The 20,016-nt window shown below is 43.8% G+C and overlaps 1 protein-coding gene across 2 annotated transcripts in view; it reads right to left on the minus strand.

The window, feature by feature from the left end:
- The window catches only part of NLRP12 (NLR family pyrin domain containing 12), a 35,119-nt gene that overhangs the window by 3,788 nt on the left and 11,315 nt on the right, over positions 1 to 20,016 (minus strand). The window contains exons 4-8 of one of the 2 annotated variants that reach the window (XM_023736320.1): positions 17,302 to 17,472; positions 12,713 to 12,883; positions 9,712 to 9,882; positions 7,715 to 7,885; positions 5,790 to 5,957 (exon numbers count right to left, since the gene is read on the minus strand). In XM_023736320.1, the coding sequence (XP_023592088.1) occupies positions 5,790 to 5,957; positions 7,715 to 7,885; positions 9,712 to 9,882; positions 12,713 to 12,883; positions 17,302 to 17,472 (852 nt within the window). Of the gene's footprint in view, positions 1 to 5,786; positions 5,958 to 7,714; positions 7,886 to 9,711; positions 9,883 to 12,712; positions 12,884 to 17,301; positions 17,473 to 20,016 lie in introns of both variants that reach the window. The other variant, XM_004381736.3, reaches the window with a different exon arrangement.

Genomic DNA, 20,016 nt, shown 5'->3' on the forward strand with positions numbered 1-20,016 from the left:
TGAGCTAGATGTTCCCCGAGACCATGGTCCCCATAGCCCTCAGCTCAGTAAGTTGGTCCCTCAGGGAGTTTGAATGTGTCTGTGGAGCTTCCATGACCTTGCCTTGGACAAGTTTTACAGCTATAGTTTTTTTGTTGCTTTTTCTTTGTTTTGTTTTTGGCCTTAATATAGGTATGTATATATTTTTTCCCTCCGGATACGTGTATAAATCTGTGTGTGTGCGTATAAGACAGTTGAGTCGTTTTGGCTTATTTTTCAGAAGTAGATCACCAGCCCTTTCTTCTGAGTTGTCTCTGGGTGGACTTGAACCTCCAACCTTTTGGTTAGCAGACCAGAGCTTTACCCATATGACCCAGGGACTCATAATATGTATTTTTTTAATTGCAGTGAAAATATACAGAACAAAACCTTCACCAATTCAACATCTTCCACATGTACAGTTCAGTGACATTGATTACATTCTTCATGTTGTGCAACCTTTATCTTCAGCTAGAGTAGAAATGGTTTAAGCTTGGTTTAGTGGAAGAGCCAAGGCAATAAATGCCAGCTTTCAAAATGAGATGTAAGACAACCATTCAGGGTTTACAAAGGAAGAGAAAAACATTTGGTGACACAGGTAAAGTCTAATGCTAAATAAGATGGAGAAAGATGTAGCAATCTGCTTCTTCAAAGATTACAGCCTTGGAAACGCTAGGGGGTCACTGTGAGTTGGAGTTGACTTGATGGCAGTGGGCTTGGTTTTTTGGCTTTGCCAGTCTCACAACTCAGGAATGTTTCCTCAAGGACCTGGGAGCCATCTCTTTGAAACGTAATCATCAAGGAAGATAACAATAACATCCTATCTCCCAGCTTCCTGGGAGAAGATGGACTTAACTTCAGCCATCACCCGACTCTAAATTGCAAACCCTACCTCCTGTCATAAAGATGGAAAATTAGCCATCTTATCTTTGCTCTACAAAAGAGTACGATTTTTTTCTTTCTTTCTGCCTTTGCAATCTCTTTAGCAGATTATCTGTGATTCATATCACATTCTGGTTAATGTTTGTTGTTTTGTTAGGTGCCCTCAGTTGATTCCAACAGCCTCATAGAGTTTTCTAGGCTGTAATCTTTAAGGGAGCAGATCGCCAGGTCTTTGTCCCACGGAGCCACTGGGTGGGTTGGAACCACTAGTCTTTCAGTTAGCAGTCGAGAGCTTAACGTTGCACCACCAGGGCTCCTTAGTTTAATGCTTATTCAATAATAAATTGTTTTCTTTCTTTTGTACCTTTATGAAGAGGTTATCTGGGTTGGGAGCAGATTTTGCTTTTAATGATACTTCACCAAACATGCAAAGTCACCAGCATTACAGGCATAAAAAGGTCAGACGTAGAAGGTTAAGATGAGAACTGGGTGGAGGGGGCTGACCAAGGAGGCTGCTGTTGTTAGTTGTCACCGAGTTGATTCAGACTCATGGTGACCCCATGTGTGCAGAATAGAACTGCTCCATAGGGTTTCACGGCTGTGACTTTCAGGAAATGAATTGCCAGGCCTTTCTTCCAGGCGCTTCTGGGTGGATTTGAACATTTAGCCTTTCGGTTAGTGTTGTCATGTGCTGTCGAGTCGATTCAACTCATAGCAACTCCATGTGACAGAGTAAAACTGCCCCAGAAGGTTTTATAGGCTGTAATCTTTATGGGAGCAGACTGCCACATCTTTCTCCTGTGGAGCCGCTGGATAGGTTTGAACTGCCAACCTTTTGGTTAGTAAACCAAAAAAAAAAACAAAAACTGAAAACCTACCAAACCTGTTGCCATTGAATCGATTCTGACTCATAGCAACCCTATAGGACAGAGTAGAACTGCCCCCGTAGGGTTTCCAAGGAGCAGCTGGTGGATTTGAACTACCAGTCTTTTGGTTAGCAGCTGAGCTCTTAACCAATGTGCCACCAGGGCTCCTTTGATTAGTAGTCCAGCGCTTAACCTTTTTTTTCATCACTCAGGGACTCCTCCAAGGAGGTTAACTCAGCTTATTTGTTTCACATCAGGGGCCTGGGTGGTGGAGACAACTCCCCTGAAGTCCTCATAAGAACTCCCATATGATCCAGTGAAAACTTCGGCATTTAGATGCTGGCCTGATGGGGGGTCACTGACAGCCAAGAGGGACCCTAGAAGCACCATTTAAGGGAAAGATGCTGACTCTAAGTCCCCATCTTAACACCCAGTTGCCCAAGACCCAAATGTGCAAGAGGATAAAAGCAACAGATGATGTTTCATCCCATTCTCCACCACCTGTCTGCCAGTCTGTCGTACTGTGGTGGCTTGTGTGTCGTTAGGACGCTGGAAGCTAGGCCACTGGTATTTCAAATACCAATAGGGTCACCCATGGTGGACAGGTTTCAGCGGAGCTTCTAGGCTAAGACAGACTTGGAAGAAACCAAAAAACCTACCGCTGTCAAGTTGATGCCAACTCCTAGCGACCCTATAAGACAGAGTAGAACTGCCTCATAGTTTCCAAGGCTGTAAATCGTTATAGAAGCAGACTGCCACATCTTTCTCCAGCAGAGCTGCTGGTGGATTCCAACTGCCAACTTTTCAGTTAGCAGCTGAGTGCTTTAACCATTCCGCCACCAGGGCTCCTTTACTAGGAAGAAAGGCCTGGTCATCTACTCCGAAAATTAGCCAAAGAACTCCCTATGGATCACAGCAGAATATCCAGTGCTGGAAGATGAGCCCCCTGGGTTGGAAGGCACTCAAAATACACAGTGGCTGCAATAATGGACTCAAATTGTTAAAGAGAGAAACGGAGGCCCGAATTGACAGATTACTCTGAGTGCACAGAAAACTCCCACAGGTCACTGACCTTTGTTAAATGTACCCAAAAACAGATAAAGAGAAACAATGTGGAGACATAGTGACCGTGAAGTCGGACAGCTTCCCCTTTGTGACAAAGACATCTGTTAACCATAAACTAGCTCAGGGTTTATCTTATGCAAAGAATTTATTGTTATGTTCTGGCAGAAGAGCTCTGGTGGTGAAGTGGTTAAGCATTCAGCTGCTGACTAAAAGATTAACAGTTCCAACACCCCAGCTGCTCTGTGGGGAAAAAGGCGTGGCAGTCTGCTTCCATAAAGATTACAGCCTTGGAAACCCTATGGGGTGGTTCTACTCTGTCCGATAGGGTCACTATGAGTTAGAATCGACTCGATGGCAACAGATTTGGTTGTTTTTTGTTTTTCGGTTTTTTTTTTTTTTTTAATTTACTAACCAAAAGGTTGGCAGTTCAAACCTACCCAGCGGCTCCACAGGAGAAAGATGTGGCAGTCTGCTCCCATAAAGATTACAGCCTATAAAACCCTCTGGGGCAGTTTTACTCTGTCACATGGAGTTGCTATGAGTTGAATCAACTCGACAGCACATGACAACACTAACCGAAAGGCTAGATGTTCAAATCCACCCAGAAGCGCCTGGAAGAAAGTCTTTTTTTTTTGTATCTTTTGGAAAATGCGGGGGAGGAGGCTTTCAGTAAGGAACTGACTATGATTTAATGATTTACTCTGTTTGAATAACTTTAGTTTCCCCGCCCTTATCTCCCCCTCTCTTTCCTCAACTCCCCATCCTTGTGACCTTGTCACAACAAAGGAAAACTTTCCTAGCAAACTGGTCCTAACCCTGGGTGGTACAAAAGGTTAATGTGTTCCCTCAGCTGCTAATCAAAAGCTTGGGTTAGAACCCATCCAGAGGTGCCTCGAAGACAAGCCTGGCGATCTGCTTCTGAAAGAAAACGCTATGGAGCACAGTTCTACTGTGACACACATGGAGTCACCATGAGTCTGGTTCAACTCAATGGCAGTTGGTTTGGTTTGGTTTTCTGCCTCCGAGGAGTGTTCAGACACAAGCCTGGTCTCTCTCCCTGCTGTAGTGGCTGCCTTCCCCCATTCCTGTGCTCCTTCCCTCCCCTTAGTCCTTCCCCTTCTCTTACAACTTCCATTTGAATTTTAACATTGTCCGGTACAATTTTTTCTTTGACCAGTGTTTATTATTTAAAAAAAAAAAAACAACAAACAGTTGCTCTAGAGTTGACTCCGACCCATGGCGACCCCATGTGTGTCAGAGTAGAACTGTACTCCATAAAGTTGTCAGTGGCTGATTTTGTGGAAGCAGATTGCCAGGCCTTTCTTTCAAGGTACCTCTGGGTGGGCTTGAACCACCAACCTTTTGATTAGCAGCTTGAGCACGTTAACTGTTTGTACCACCCAGGGATTCCTTATTATTATTCTTTTAAATTTTATTGCACTTTAGGTGAAAGTTTACAGAGCAAATCAGATTCTCTTTCAAGAATTTATATACAAATTGCTTCATGACATTGGTTGCAATCCCTGCAATGTGTCAGCACTCTCCTCCTTTCCACCCCATGTTCCCCCGTGTCCATTCGTCCACTTTTCCTGTCCCGTCCTGCCTTCTCATCTGATTTAGGAAATAATACTGGAGTTATTATTCCCTCTCCCTGAGCATAGAGAATGTTACCCAGGTGGAGCTGGGCTCACAAGGACTCACAAGGACACATTAACTGGGCCCTGAGGTATAAAGACAACAGCTAAGATGATCTTGGAAAATATCTTTTAGGGAAACTTTCACATAAAGCCAATCAAACAGAACACAAAAGACTTTCTACTCTTTTTCTATTAGCATTTAGTGAATAGAAATTTGTTGGATCAATGAAGACCCTCCTGACCGTCATTACTGAAACTTGTACCAATGATTGTTAAGAAAGACAATTCAAAATGTAGGATCACAGTTTCTAGCCAGTCTGTGAAAAGGTGAAGCTTTCAATGGTTTTGCCCATTTGTAATGTTAATATATACTGATGATTCTATAATGGTCTTTAGACTCAGACAGACATGGCTGTAGCAACATGCTTGTCAATTTTCCCACTTTTGTCTGTTCAGTGATATTTCCCTGGACTCTGGCAGACATGGCTCTGGCAGTATGGTTGTCCGTTTCCCACTTTTGCCTTTTTGAATACATACCGAATAAAACTTTCTTTTTGTTTTACTCAGCTTTGTGATGTTTTCCCCCTACAACACGTCTTTGCTTATTTGATCTTGTATATTTGATTGAACTAAGAAGCACGTTCCTCACGTGTGTTATTGTTGATTTTATAGGGTGTCTAATCTTTAGCTGAAAGGTGAACTTCAGGAATGGCTTCAGTTCAGAGTAAAAAGGGCGTCTGTCTGGGGACTCCTTATTTAAAAGCTGCCGAAAAGCTACGTATCCGTCCAAGTGAATGTCAAGGGACAAGGGAGATTTTACAAAAAAAAAAAAAAAAAAAATGTAGAGACAATGAGGGAAGCAAAAATTAAGCAATTGGAAAAATTAAGTATTCCCACAGAGTACGAGTCAGTACATGAATTCTTGCACAGTATTTCTTCTCTTTCCACTTTTATTCTCTCTCCTTATGTCTTCCAGGCATTGGAATTATGGGTCATGTGGTAGTCCCTGGGTGGTGCAAACGATTAACGTGCTCAGCTGCTGACTGAAAGGTTGAAGGCTCAAGTCCAGCTGGAAGTGCTTCAGAAAAAAGGCCTGGCAATCTACTTCAGAAAACCAGCCGTTGAAAACCTTACGTCACACAGTTCTACTCTGACACGCATGAGGTCGCCATGAGCCAGAATCAACTCGACAGCAACTGGTTTGCTTATGTCTTCCAAAGTGATGAAGGGATAACCCTTAAATAGAAAAAGAGGGACGAGGAAATCCTCCCACCCCAGCAGCCACCCTAGCCACCAGTCCTGACCCCTAGCCCCTCACCACAGTTTCTGGAGTCGGCAGGTGGGATGGCGCAGCCCCTCACACAGCAGCCTCATGCCCCAGTCTCCCAGATCATTGAAACTCAGGTCCAGCTCCTGGAGGTGGTGGTTGGCCTGGAGTACGGCAGAAAGACCCTTGCAGGCTGCAGAGCCAAGCCGGCAAATGCCTAACCTGGAAAGACAGGACCCCCAGAACAGAATTTGATTCTTTCCTTGTGCAAACTCCTCCTGGGAGGGTTTATGTGCCAGTCTTTGTGCTGAATGGTGCTGAGAGATTGTTAAGAGACTGAATGAACAAATGAACAGTGGCCAGAACATCTATAAAAACAGAGGGCACTTGTGGTTCAGAGGTAGAATTCTTGCTTTCCATGCAGGAGACCCAGGTTCGATTCCTGGCCATCTCGTGCACAGCCATTGCCTGTCTGTCAGTGGAGACTTGAGAGTTGTTATGATGCTGAACAGGTTTCAGTAGCGCTTCCAGACTAAGAAGGACTAGGAAGAAAGACCTGGCAATCTACTTCCAAAAACCAGCCAATGAAAGCCCTATGGATCACAAAGGTCTGAACCTGTTGTGCATGGAGTCTCCATGAGTAGGGGTCCGACGTGGTGGCAGCTAATAACAACAAATCAATAAAAATAGACCCCTTATGACCACTGTAGAAAACAGTTTGGTGATTCCTCAAAAAATTGGAACATAGAACTACCACATGACCCATCAATCCCAATGCTATGTATGTACCCAGGAGAAGTGAAAGCAGGAAAGCAAAAAGAAACTTGTAGGTACACCAGCGTTCACGGCAGCACTTTTCACTATAGCCAAAATATGGAAACAGCCGAAATGTCCATCAACAGACGAATGGGTAAACAAAAAGTGGTATATACACACAATGGAATACTACTCAGCCATGAAGAGAAATGAAGTCCTGATGCCTGCCACAACACAGATGAACCTTGAAAACATCCTGCTGAGCGAAATAAAGTCAGTCACGAAAGGACAGATATTGTATCATGTCACTTACATGAAATAAGCAAATATATAGAAATCAAAGACTACTAATGGTTACTAGGGGTCGGGATGAGGGAAAAGTGTATCTTTTTGCTTGGGGAGCACTGCGTTTATGTTAATGGTGGTGGAGTAGTTTGGAAAAGGATAGAGAAAATGGTTATACAACATAAAGAACGTAATCAGTGTCATTGAATTCTAAATGTATAATTTCCTGTATTGATGAATGTTTTGGTGTGTATATTTCACGGCTTCAAACTGGTTTGAATGGGTTCGGTCATGGCCAATGAAGTAAAATTGGAAATACAAATTTTTAAGCTGAATGATAACCAGAACGGACAAAATTACAGGCTGAAGCTCTGGAATGGGAGACTCGGAAGGGGTATAGCGAGCCCTTTCAGGAGCCTGATTCAAGAGATTGGATTATTGTCAGGATTGTAGAGAGCGACCCGCATTCAAAGCTGCGTGGTCGGCCACCATCTTTGAGCGGGACACCTCTGTTTCCAACTGTGCCAGTCGAGAGATTTGGTTGCTATGCAAAGCGCACTTTGCCCTTGTTTTCTAAGAAGGAGATTAAGTTTCTAGCAGGGCTTCAGCTTGTAATTTTTCCTATTCCAGTTATTGTTCACATTTAAAAAAATTCAGGTTTCCCTTCGTCGGCCATGACTGAACTGGGCAGAGCCAGTTTGAAGCCCTGGTATATTTTCACCACAAAAAAATAAAAAAGGGACAGCACAGCTAAAGGGCATTCCAGGAAGAAAGATATGCCTGTGCAAAGGTCCTGAAGCAGAAAAATCTTTGAAAGGAGGCTGATGTGGCTAGAGTCCAGGAGAAGGGGAAGTGAAGCATGGCCCCAGGGAGCCTGGAGAGGAGAGCAAGGATTGTGGATCTGGACTCTTACTGATGGTGAATAAAGTGGGACTCACCGGAGGGTCCGAAGTTTGCAATTGGGGTGGCTGAGACCTTCACACAGCAGCAGCACCCCCGGGTCCCCCAGGTCGTTCAGGCTCAGGTCCAGCTCCCTCAGGCTCTGGTTCACACTGAGAGCAGACGTGAGGTCTTCACAGGCCACAGCAGTAAGGTGGCAAATCTTCAACCTGCACGGAATCCAATGCAACACGTATTATGGGTTGATTTCTTCATGGTACTGTTACATGTTCAAACTCAAGCCATGCGTGTTGACTACTCTCACGTGAACCTTGGGCATTTTCCCAGGGTTATTTTTCAGAGACCCCGGTTTGATTCCCAGCCAGTGCACATTATGCACAGCCACCACCTGTCTGTCAGGGGAGGCTTGTGTGTTGCTGTGATGCTGAACAGGTTTTAGAGGTGCTTTCAGACTAAGACAGACAAGAAGCAAAGGCCTGGTGATCTAGCTCTGAAAATCAGCCGATGAAAACCCTATGGAGCACAAGGGTGCCATCCCAATGTGCACGAGGTTGTCATGCGTTGGGGCCGACTCAATGGCAGCTAACAACAACAACATTTTTCAGAGCTGCACAAAATTTATGCCAGGTGTCTTGGGTAAGGTCAAGGTTCTCTCAAGAGATAACATACCCACAAACTTCCGAATGCACTAACCGGGATTTAAGAGCCTGGTTTATATCAATTTGACAGTTAAAAGTCCTTCTGCCTTTAGTTAACCAAAACCCACCATCATATAGAAATCAATAGGAGATTTGAGCCCATCCAGAGGCTGCTCCGAAGAAAGGCCTGGTGAGCTGCTTCTGAAAAGTCAGCCTTTGGAGACTCTGTGGAGCACACTTCTACTCTGAAACTCATGGGGTCACTATGAGTTGGAATTGACTCAAGGCAACTGGTTTGGTTTGGTTTAACCTTGATCACTGCTGGTCACCATCTTGTGGTTACAAGTGAAAGGAGCCTGAGGACAGACTCTGAGGACAGAGGAAGACAAAGGATCTTTCTTGAAGTCTTCCTCACCTGTGTTTTCCCGTTATGTGAGCCTATAAAGTTCCTTATTGTCTCAGCCAGTTCAGAGTTAGGGCTCAAATTACATGCAGTTAAAAGCATCTTAACTGCTACAAGGATAAAGCAGAAAGTAACTCTCACCCATAATCTCACTACCCGGAGATGGCCTCTGTTGACGTTTTGCAGAGTATCTTTCTATATACATAAAGAGAGTATTATGGGTTGAATTGTGTCCCCTCAAAACATATGCTGATGTCCTAACCTCTGGTACCTGTCAATATAATCTTGTTTAGAAATAGTCTTTGAACATGTTGTCGGTTAACATAAGGTCTTACTGAAGAAGCCCATTGCCGTCCAGTCAATTCCGACTCGTAGTGACCCTATAGGACAGAGTAGAATTGTCCCATAGGGTTTGCAAACAGCGGGCTGGTGGATTCAAACTGCTGACCTTTTGGTTAGCAGTCATAGCTCTTAACCACTGTACCACTACTAAAAAAGAGTGGGCCTAATCCAATATGACTGGTGTCCTTAAAAAGAAGGAGAAGAGACACAGAGATCCAAAGGGAAGACGGCCATGGGTCACCAGACGTCGCCAGCAGCTAGGAGAAAGTCATGGGTCAGATTCTCCCTCAGAGCCCTCAGAAGGAATCAACATGGATGACACCCTGATTTTGGACTTCTAGCCTCCAGAACTGAGACAATAAATTTCTGATAATTTAAGCCACTCAGCTTGTGGTACTTTGTTACGGCAGCCCTCGGAGACTAATACAGGGAGGCTGAGCGAGAGTGTCCATGGATTCTTCAGCTGTGCGTGAAGCCAGTGTTGCCTCTGGATTTTCAGTTATACTGTATCAAGTTTGCTTTTGTCTTCAACCAGTTTGAGGTGGGTGTCTGATACTGACAACCACAGGAGTTTTTGTGGGTGCACTTTTATACCACCACTCACTCAACATGAAGAGATTTGCCATTGATGTTGACCCCACCAACAGCTCACCACAAGGTCTGTAGATGGCATGTTGGGTGCTTCAAGCCTTGGCACAACAGCCTCAACCCCAAATCCTCCAGCGCGTTGCCTGTCAGGTCTAACTCCATCAGATGTTGGTTGTTGCTGAGCACAGATGAGATCTCCTGACAAGCGCCAGCCTCCAGTTGACACTTTCTTAACCTCGGGAAGAAAGAGATGTTGAAGAGGGCACCATCTTGGTTTTCTGTATGCTGACAGCTCATTCCCTGGCCCATTTATTCACCCAGCATACCCATACATGTTACTAAAGCTACAGAGATGAACAAGACTTAGTCATTTCCAGCAAGGAGCTTCCTGTCATAAGACAAACAGAATGAGCAATTATTTAGGGTAGGTAGTACCACTGAGGCAATATAGCACAATAGTTAAGAGTAAGGTCTCAGAAAACACTTGGTAATCCCTCAAGAAAGGTAACAATAAACTACCGTATAACTCAGCAATTCCTTTCCTAGGTATATACCCAGAAGACTTGAGAGCAGGGACTCAGATACTTGTACATACACCTGTGTTCATTGCAAGACTATTCACAAATAGCCAAAAAGTGGAAACAACCCAAATGTCCGTCAACAGATGAAGGGATACACAAAATGTGAAGTTCTGATACGTGCTATGAATGGATGAACCTTGAAATCATTGTGCTAAGTGAAATAAGTCAGGGCAAAAAAAAAAAAACAAAAAACGCATTGCTGTCAAGTCAATTCCGACTCATAGCGACCCTATAGGACAGAGTTGAACTGCTTCATAGTTTCCAAGGAGCGGCTGATGGATTTGAACTGCCGACCTTTCAGTTAACAGCCGAACTCTTAACCACTGTGCCACCAGGCCTCCTACAAAGGGACGTATATTGGATCATTGCACTTATATAAAATATCTAGACTAGGCAAACACATAGAAACCGAAGTTTATTAGTAGTTACCAGGGGTTGATGGGAGACAGGAATGGGGAGTTTTTGCTTAAGGAGTACTGAGTTTCTCTTGGGAGCAAGGAAAAATTTGGAAACGCACAGTGGTAATAGCAGTCGGCTTCCATAAAGGTTTACAGCCTTGGAAACCCTGTGGGGCAGTTCTACTCTGTCCTGTAGGGTCACTATGAATCGGAATCAACTTGACGGCCGCAGGTGATGGTGATACAACATGGTGAATGTAATTAATGACACAGAATTGTACACTTAAAAACGGTTAAAATGGCAACCATTTTTGGTTACACATATTTTACTACAACAAATTTTTTTAAAAAGAGTGAGGTCTCTGAAACCCAACCACCAGAGTTTGAATCCGTCTCCATTATCCACTAACTGCAATCTCAGGTGAGTTTTTATCTTGTCTCAGTTTTGTCTTTCATGGGTTACCATGTCTCAGTTTCATTATCTATCAAATAAGGATAATAATACGACCTACCTCATAACATTGTTGTGAGGATTCAATATAATTTAGGAAAGATAAAGCATGTAAGACAGGGCCCGGCACACAGAGAACGCTCAGTAAATGCGAGCATTCACCAGGAATTCCTGGATGATGCAAACTGTTTGCATTTGGGTACTGACCAGAGCCACCAGGGCTCCAAACCAAACAATAGTTTATTGAAATTAGTAAAACATATTTACCTTGAGCATGGCACACTTTTAAAGAATTAGCTATATGAGATCAAATTGACAACAGTAACGCTAAAGCATAGACAAAAAGCTTAGGGGCAGTGAGTCTAAGTGGTTATTATTGTTGGGTGCCATCCAGTCAGTTCCAACTCATAGCGACCCCATGTGATGGCGAACTGCCCCACAGGGTTTCTTAGGCTGTAATCTTTATCAGAGCAGATCACCAGGTCTTTCTCCCGAGGAGCTGCTGGCTGGGTTCAAACTGCCAACCTTTAGGTTAACAACCAAGCACTCAACTGTTGCACCACCAGGGCTTCTTTGAGTCTAAGTTAATGGGGGTGAAATAATTTGGATGGAGATTGTAAGAAAGATGACACCACACGAAGAAGGTAACCAGTGCCACTGAGCTGTTGATGTTCGGTGCCGTCGAGTCGATTCTGACTCACAGCAACCCCATGTGAGAGAGTAGAACTGCCCCATAAGCAGTGTTGTCACCAGGGTTGGTGTTACCCAGTGCGGTAGCTCATGGTGTCTCCCCTCCATGGACCTCCTCTCGTACCAGACCATTCAGAATCCTTACTAATGTTTTTTATACTAAGGGTACTCGTCAATTGTGATTCAAGTCTATCACGCCTTCTTTTCCTTTAATTACTACTTTATTCCCCAAAAAGTTATTGATATAGGTTCACAAATGCTAATAACCACAATATTGTAGCTAAAACACTGCAAAATTTTGACAAATCAGTGAGTACGAAAACACCAGCAGCGATGAAAACAACAGCGTGTGCCTGTAGTGGGTGCAGATGAAACCATGTGATTCGAAGCAGCGTAATTGGGTAATAATGACAGCTCTGACCAGAGGGCATTAGAAGGTTCAAAAAATAAGTTAGCATAGAGTTTTAGCCTTGTAGATATATTGATACATATAAGCTGGGCTTATGAAAAATATGTTTGTTGTTATAATTAACGACAGGGATATTTTTATGAAATACGATAAATTTCTGCTGAAACACTGCACAACAATTTTATACACGGTCATTTTGGTGTCATCACCTCTGATAGTGTCACCTGGCACAGGACACATCCCCTGAAACCTCCTGGTGATGTCACTGCCCATACGATTTCTTAGGCTGTGATCTTTGTGGAGCAGATCACCAGCTCTTTTCTCCCTCGGAGCCACTGATGGGTTTGAACTGCTAACCTACCCGTTAGCAGCCAAGCCCTTAACCACTGTGCCACCAGGGCTTCCCTACTAAACTATACATGTAGAAATTGTTGAATGGGTGTATGATCTGCTGTGTGTATTTTAACCAAAAATGAAATTGAAACAAGCAAACAAACAACAAAAAAAAGAACTTGTTTCCAGGGACAGAGACTCACTGGATCATCTGTAGTCGGCATTTGGGGTGCCGGAGCCCCTCACAGAGCAGTTTCATGCCTGGCAGCCCAAGACAATTGCTGCTTAAGTCCATCCTTAGGAGGTTCCTGTTGACCATCAGGGCTGCCGCGAGGTCCTGACAGGCTGAGCTGGGGACTTGGCACATTTTCAGCCTGGGAAGGGAAGAAAGAGAGAAGTGCCAGGTCGTATTTCCTTTTTCCCTTTGGGACAGTTTCTGTTTGTTTGTTTTGGCTTTTTTATTGTCAGTCTTTTTTTTTAAAAAAAAAAATATTTTATTGTGTTTAAGGTGAAAGTTTACCCAGCAAACTAGGTTCCCATTGAATAATTTCTACACAAATTATGCAGTGATATTGGTTACCTGTTTCACAATGTGTCATCATTCTCATTCATTCCATTCTGGTTGTACCATTCCCACACCCATGGAAGCAGGAGTCAAGAAATCAAACGATGTATTGCATTGGGCAAATCTGCTGCAAAAGACCTCTTTAAAGTGTTAAAAAGCAAAGTCACCTTGAGGACTAAGGTTTGCCTGACCGAAGCCATGATATTTTCAATCGTCTCATATGCATGTGAAGCTGGACAATGAGTAAGGAAGACTGAAGAAGAATTGATGCCTTTGAATTACAGTGTTGATGAAGAGTACTGAATATACCATGGACTGCCAGAAGAACGAACGAATCCGTCTTGGAAGAAGTACAGCCAGAATGCTCCTTGGAAGCAAGGACGGTGAGACTTCGTCTCACATAATTTCACATGTTATCAGGAGGGACCAGGCCCTGGAGAATGACATCATGCTGGGTAAAGTAGAGGGTCAGCAAAAGAGAGGAAGACCCTCAACGAGATGAATTGACACAGTGGCTGCAACAATGGACTCAGGCATAACAATGTGAGGATGGCGCAAGATTGGGCAGTGTTTCATTCTGTTGTACATATGGTCGCTATGAGTCTGGAACCGACTCGAGGGCACTTAACAACAATAACAGTAAGTTTCCCTGCCCTAATGGTGCAATGGTTAAGCGCTCAGCTGCTAACCAAAAGGTAGGTGGTTCAAACCCACCAGCTGCTCCAGGAGAGAAAGATGTGACGATCTGCTTATGTAAAGTTTACAGCCTTAGAAACCCTACGGGGCAGTTCTACTGCGTCTCATAGGGTCACTATGGATTAGAATGAACTCATCTGCAACAGGCTCATTTCCCTGCCCCCTTACCTTCCCATCTTTGTTTTAGAGTAATTTTTGACCGTTTGGTCTCGTACAGATGGTTTTTTAAAGGAGCTCATTGCTCAAGGGTAATAATCTTTATTTTATGAGCCAGTGAAAAATTAATAAGGTATGTAGTCTTAAATTTTAGATTTTACCCACATATGTTGAAGAAAGGAGCCCTGGTGGTGCAATGGTTAGGTGCTTGGCTGCTAACCGAAAGACTGGCAGAACCCACCCCGCAGCTCCACAGGAGAAAGACTTGGTGATCTGTTCCCATAAAGATTATAGCCTAAGAAATCCTACGGGCAGTTCTTCTCTGTCACACGGGGTCCCTATGAGTTGGAATTGACTTGATGGCACCTAACAATACTAACCTATATGTTGACAGTTCAAATCCACCCAGTGGCTCCAAAGGAGAAAGACCTGGAGATCGGCTCCCATAACGATTACAGCCTAAAGAGGCCTATGGAGTCTTCTACTCTGTCACAGGGGGTCATTATGAGTTGGAACTGACTCGACGGCACCCTACTACAACATATTGAAGAAACTGAGATGTAGAGACAGGAAGGAATTCTGGGGTCTTTCTACACATAGGAGCTGGTGAAATTAAAATGGGCTAGAGCAATGGTTCTCAAAGTGTGGTCCCTCAGCGTCACCTGAGAACCTGTTAGAATTGCAGATCTTTAGCTCACACCTCACACCTTTACAATCTGCGTTTTAAAAACCCTCTAGATGTTCTACCAAAATAAAATGATTAAACGCACACACACACACACACAAAACACATAAAAAAAAACCCTCCAGGGGATTCTGATGCATGCTAAAGTTTGAGAACCTTTGGGCAGGAAGTATCAGAAAAGAAGACCATCTAGCTGCTGGTCATGGACACACAGGGCTGGGGCTGGGGTTTGAAGGGGCAGTAGCCCAGGGTGGTCCTGCATCATCTGGTCTTAATGTTGTCTGCCCAGTAACATTACTGTGCTGGGGTGATTGGGTTTAGAGCAGTCATTCTCATGGCGGGTGGGAAGGAGAGAGAGGCAGGGGTTGCCTCCCAGGAGACATATAGTAGTATCTGGAGACATATTTTGGGCCCCCCAGTTGGTATAAAAGCTTAACACCCTTGCCTGCCATCCAAATGGTTGGCAGTTCAAGTCTACACAGAGGTGCCTTAGGAAGAAAGGCCTGGAGATCTACTTCTGAAAACTTAGCCATGGAAAACTCTATGGAGGGAGTTTCTTTCGGGGGGCATTGAGTTTACGTTAATGGATAGCGATAATGGTGGCACAGCATGAAAAAGTTAATCAATGTTATTGAATTGTAAATGTGGAAGTTATATTGGTGAATGTTTTGGTGTATATGTTTTATCACAATTATATATATATATATATTTTTAATAGAAGAAGAAAATCCTACAGAGCCCAGTTCTACTCTGACACACGAGTTGCCATGAGTCATTGTCCACTCCAAGGCAACTGGTACTGGAGACATTTTTGTTGATTACTACTGGGAGGAGCTACTTCCCTCTAGTGGACAGAGATCAGAAATGCCGCTAAACATCCCACAGTGCACAGAAGCAACAATCCCCATATCAAAGAATCACCCAGCCCAGAATGTCAATAGTGCTGACGTTAAGAAAACCTGGTTTAGAGTTACTGATTCCCAGTAAGCATACTCACAGATGTTCATCCACTTTATTCTTTCATGGACTTGGATTTTTCCCCACTGAGGTGTGGTGAAGAAGATTTGGTGTAAATACATGACAGAAGAGTTAAGTGCTAGACTAGTAGTTAAAAGGTTGGTGGTTCATACCCACCTTGGAAGACAGGCCTGGAGATCTGTTTCTGAAAGATCACAGCCTTGAAAACCCCATGGAGCAGTTCTACTCTGCACACACGGGCTCGCCATGAGTCAGAGTGGACTTGATGGCAACTAACAACAACAGGGTATAACCCATCATCTGTCTGTCAGCTTGTTGTACTGTGATGGCTTGCGTGTTGCTGTGATGCTGGAAGCTATGCCACCGGTATTTCAAATACCAGCATGGTAACCCATGGTGGACAGGTTTCAGTGAAGTTTACAGACTAAGACTAGGAAAAAAGTCCTGGCGATCTACTTCTGGAAATTAGCCAATGAAAACCCTATGGATCACAACAGAATATTGTCTGACACAGTACTGGAAGATGAGCCCCCCAGGTTGGAAGTCACTGAAAATACACAGTGGCCACAACAATGGACTCAAGCATACCAACAATAGTGAAGATAGTGAAGGACAAGGCAACGTCTTGGTCTGTTGTGTGTGGGGACGCCATGAGTCGGAGTCGACTCAACGGCACCTAACAACAACAGTACGTAGCAGTTGCTCAGGAATTGTCAGCTTGTGAACGTCTACTTGTATGATTAGTGTTTGCTGGCTTCTGAGGACTCAGAGATGCTGCCTGCTTTGGGGTGGCCCCCTTGACTTGAATCATGTTTGTTGTTGTTGAGAATATATACTGCAGAACCTACACCAATTCAACAGTTCTTACATGTACAATTCAGTGACATTGATTACATTTTTTGAGTTGTGCCACCATTCTCATCGTCCTTCTCTGACTTGTTCCTTCCCTGTTAATACAAACTCACTGCCCCCTAAGTTTCCTATCTAATCTTTTGAGTTGCTCTTGTCAATTTGATCCCAGATAGATAGATCTTGTGAGAGCATAATGCCCAGGGCAGATATTCTTTACTAGTGAAGCTAAACTACTTTAGGGGGATATTTTTGGTTTAAAGATTAAAGAGTATCTCCGGGAAATAATTTCAGGGGCTTATCCAGACTCCATGGCTTTCAGAAGGTCTGGAGTTCATAAAAATTTTAAATTCTGTTCAGCATTTCCCCCCTTTTGATCCGGACTTGACTCATGCTTTTAACTTTCTGAAAATGACACTTCAGCAAAGGTTTAAAGAGAGAAAAGAGAAGATCCTGAGTGGACTTTAATATTTTTAAGTCCTGGTGACACAGTGGCTAAAGCCCTAGGCTGCTAACCAAAAGGTTGGCGGTTCAAACCCACCAGTGGCTCTGCAAGAGAAAGACATGGCAGTCTGCTTCCATAAAGATTTACAGCCTTGTAAACCCTATGGGGCAGTTCTATTCTGTCCTACAGGGTCGCTACAAGTCGGAATTGACTCGACAGCAAAACAAGTTTTTGGCTTTTTGTGGTCAGACTGGAGGAGACTAGACTGGAGACGGGAAGACTGCTAAGGAGCAGATAAAAATAGAGTGAGAGATAATGACACCTGGACTTTTCCTATAGATCCCATACTATGTCCTTTCTGTCTGAGTCTCATGAGAGGTGGTGGTAGGGGCCCTCAAAAGAGACCACTTGGACTCACCTCAGGTTCTGAAGTTTGCAGTTGGGGTGTCTGAGTCCTTGGCACAGCAGCTTCACTCCCCGGCTTCCCAGGGCATTGCGGTACAAAACCAGCTCTATCAAATTAGGGTTGGTACATAGAGCAGCAGCAAGATTTTCACTGTAGGCATTGGGTAGAAGGTTCTTCTCTGGTCTGCATGAAGGAAAGACAGGCCAAAGTCTAGTTTTACTGGTAGCTAGGTGTCACAAATGGTTTGTGCTCGTCTAAAAGTTGGCAGTTCAAACCCACCCAGTGCTGCTGTGGAAGAATGGCCTGGTGATCTGTTTCTGTTATTTTTACAATCAAGCAAACCTTGTGGAGCAGTTCTACTCTGTAATACATGGGGTCACCATGAGTCAGAATGGACATGACAGTAACAGGTTTGGTTTTGGTATTTGGTTTTACAATTATTATGTTTAATACTTGTATGTCACTTCATGACTTCATGAAGTCCCTAGGTGGCGAAAATGGATAAATGCTTGACTACAAACTGAAAGATTATAGTTCAAACCCACCCAGGGGCACCTTGGTAGAAAGGCCTGGCAATCTGCTTCATAAAGCTAACAGGCTTAAAAATCCTATGGGTAGTTCTACTCTGCACGCATGGGGTCACCATGAATCGGAATTGACCCAATGGCAACTAACAATAACAACAACATGTCACTTCATCATTTATGAAGCATTTTATCATCTTTAATTTAATACATCTTCAGAATGACTTGCTGTTATGGATTGAAGTGTGTCCCCAAAAAGGATATGCTGAAATGTGACCTTGTCTGGAAATATAGTCTTCGAAGATGAAAGCAGTTAACATGAGATCATACTGGAGTAGGGTGGGTCCTAATGCAATATGAGTGATGTCCTTGTAACAGAGGAGAAGAGACAGAGAAACAGACAGAGGGAAGATGGTCACAGGAAGACAGAGGCAGAGATTGGACGGAGACATCTACAAGCCAAGGAATGCCAAGGATGGCTAGCCATCACCAGGAGCTAGGAGAGATGCATGGGACAGATTCTCCCTCAGAGCCTCAGAAGGAATCAACATGGCTGACACCCTGATCTCGAACTTCTAGAACTGTGAGATGAAGTTTCTGTTGTTTTAAGCCACCTAGTTTGTGATACTTTGTTACTGCAGCCCTAGGAAACTTGTGCTCAAGTTCACATAGCTGGTAAACAGTAGAAACCAGATTTAAACCCTTGGTTCAGGGATGGAAGATTGATTTCATCTCACAGAAGCTCTCCAGTGGGTTGGATGGAGTCACATCTGGGCTCATTGGGAAAAAAGGTCGGACCCAATTAGTGATGTGTGCCACCAGCTCAGGAGGAAGAAATGCAAGCATGTGTCCTTGGTACTTGCCTTCCTTGGTAGGCCTGTACTCCACTTTTGTGTGGCATAATCACTTGGGAATCTTCTTAAAAATGCAGATTCTGATTCAGTAGGTGTGGGGTGGAACTCAGGCTTCTGCATTTCTAACAAACTCCCAGATGATGCTGATGTTGCTGGCTCATGGACCACACATCAGGTAGCGTGGAGCTAGAGGACTCCTTCCTACCCCAAGCCAGTGCCCTTCCCATAATGTTAGATGGTAGCCACTCCCTCTGCTGATTTTAGTTTGTATCCTTTCACAGTAATAAACCATAACCATAATATAAACCATTTTACATATATAATATATATATTACACGTACATATTCATAAAGTAAACCATTTTCATATACACGGCTGCCTCCATCTCATCACTGAAATCTAAAGCAAACATTCACTGAGCTGACTAGAAAAACAGCTGCCACGGAGTCGACTCCAACTCAAGGCGACCCCATGTGTGTCAGAGTAGAACTGTGCTCCATGAGGTTTTCGATGGCTGATATTTTTGGAAGTAGATCTCCAGGGCTTTCTTCTGAGGTGCCTCTGGGTGGACTCGAACCTCCAATCTTTCAGCTAGCAGTTGAACGTGTTAACTGTTTGCACCAGCTGAGAATTAGTGTTTCACCCTCAGCAAAGATTTATTCAGTGACTGATGTGGAGTTGGTGTATAAATACTCCAGCCTCTTTGCCACAAGTTAAGGAGGGGGGTACACCTCTGAGTTCCTGGCGGGACTAAGCTCTGGTTGCCCTCTAGTAACTAGCTTTGTTGCTCCCTTTGCTAGCTATCTTCTCTTCCTTGTCTTACTTCTCCATTTTCTTACTCGTGTTCCTGGGAACATCTCTCAGATCAACTACTTACATTCAAATCCTTATTTCTAAGATTACTTTTTGGGAAACCCAAACCAAAACAAAATCTTAGGTCAAATGTCACTTCCTTAGAGCTTCCTTCTTGACCACCGCATTTAGTGTTGCCCTTTTCTCTCCAAGTCACTGTCTATGACATTAATCTGTTTTATCTTCCTCATCTATTTTTATCTGAAACTACCTTATTCATTGATTTGTTTGCTTGCTTGCTTGCTTATTCATTTCTTTATTATCTAACCCCCTTCTCATTCAGATGTTTGCTCCAGCAGGGACACTGGCTGGTTTATTCCTACTGTCTTCAGCCCACAAGAAAGAACCCAATCCATATCCAAAAAACAAAATCAACAAAACCCAACCAGTTGCTGTCAAGTCAACTGTGATTCATGACACCCCCGTGTGAGTCACAATAGAACTGTGCCCCATTGGTTTTCAGTGATGGACTTTTTGGAAGTAGATCACCAGGCTTT

The sequence above is a fragment of the Trichechus manatus genome, unplaced genomic scaffold (assembly GCF_000243295.1).
Source record: "Trichechus manatus latirostris isolate Lorelei unplaced genomic scaffold, TriManLat1.0 scaffold00087, whole genome shotgun sequence".
NCBI lineage: Eukaryota > Metazoa > Chordata > Mammalia > Sirenia > Trichechidae > Trichechus > Trichechus manatus.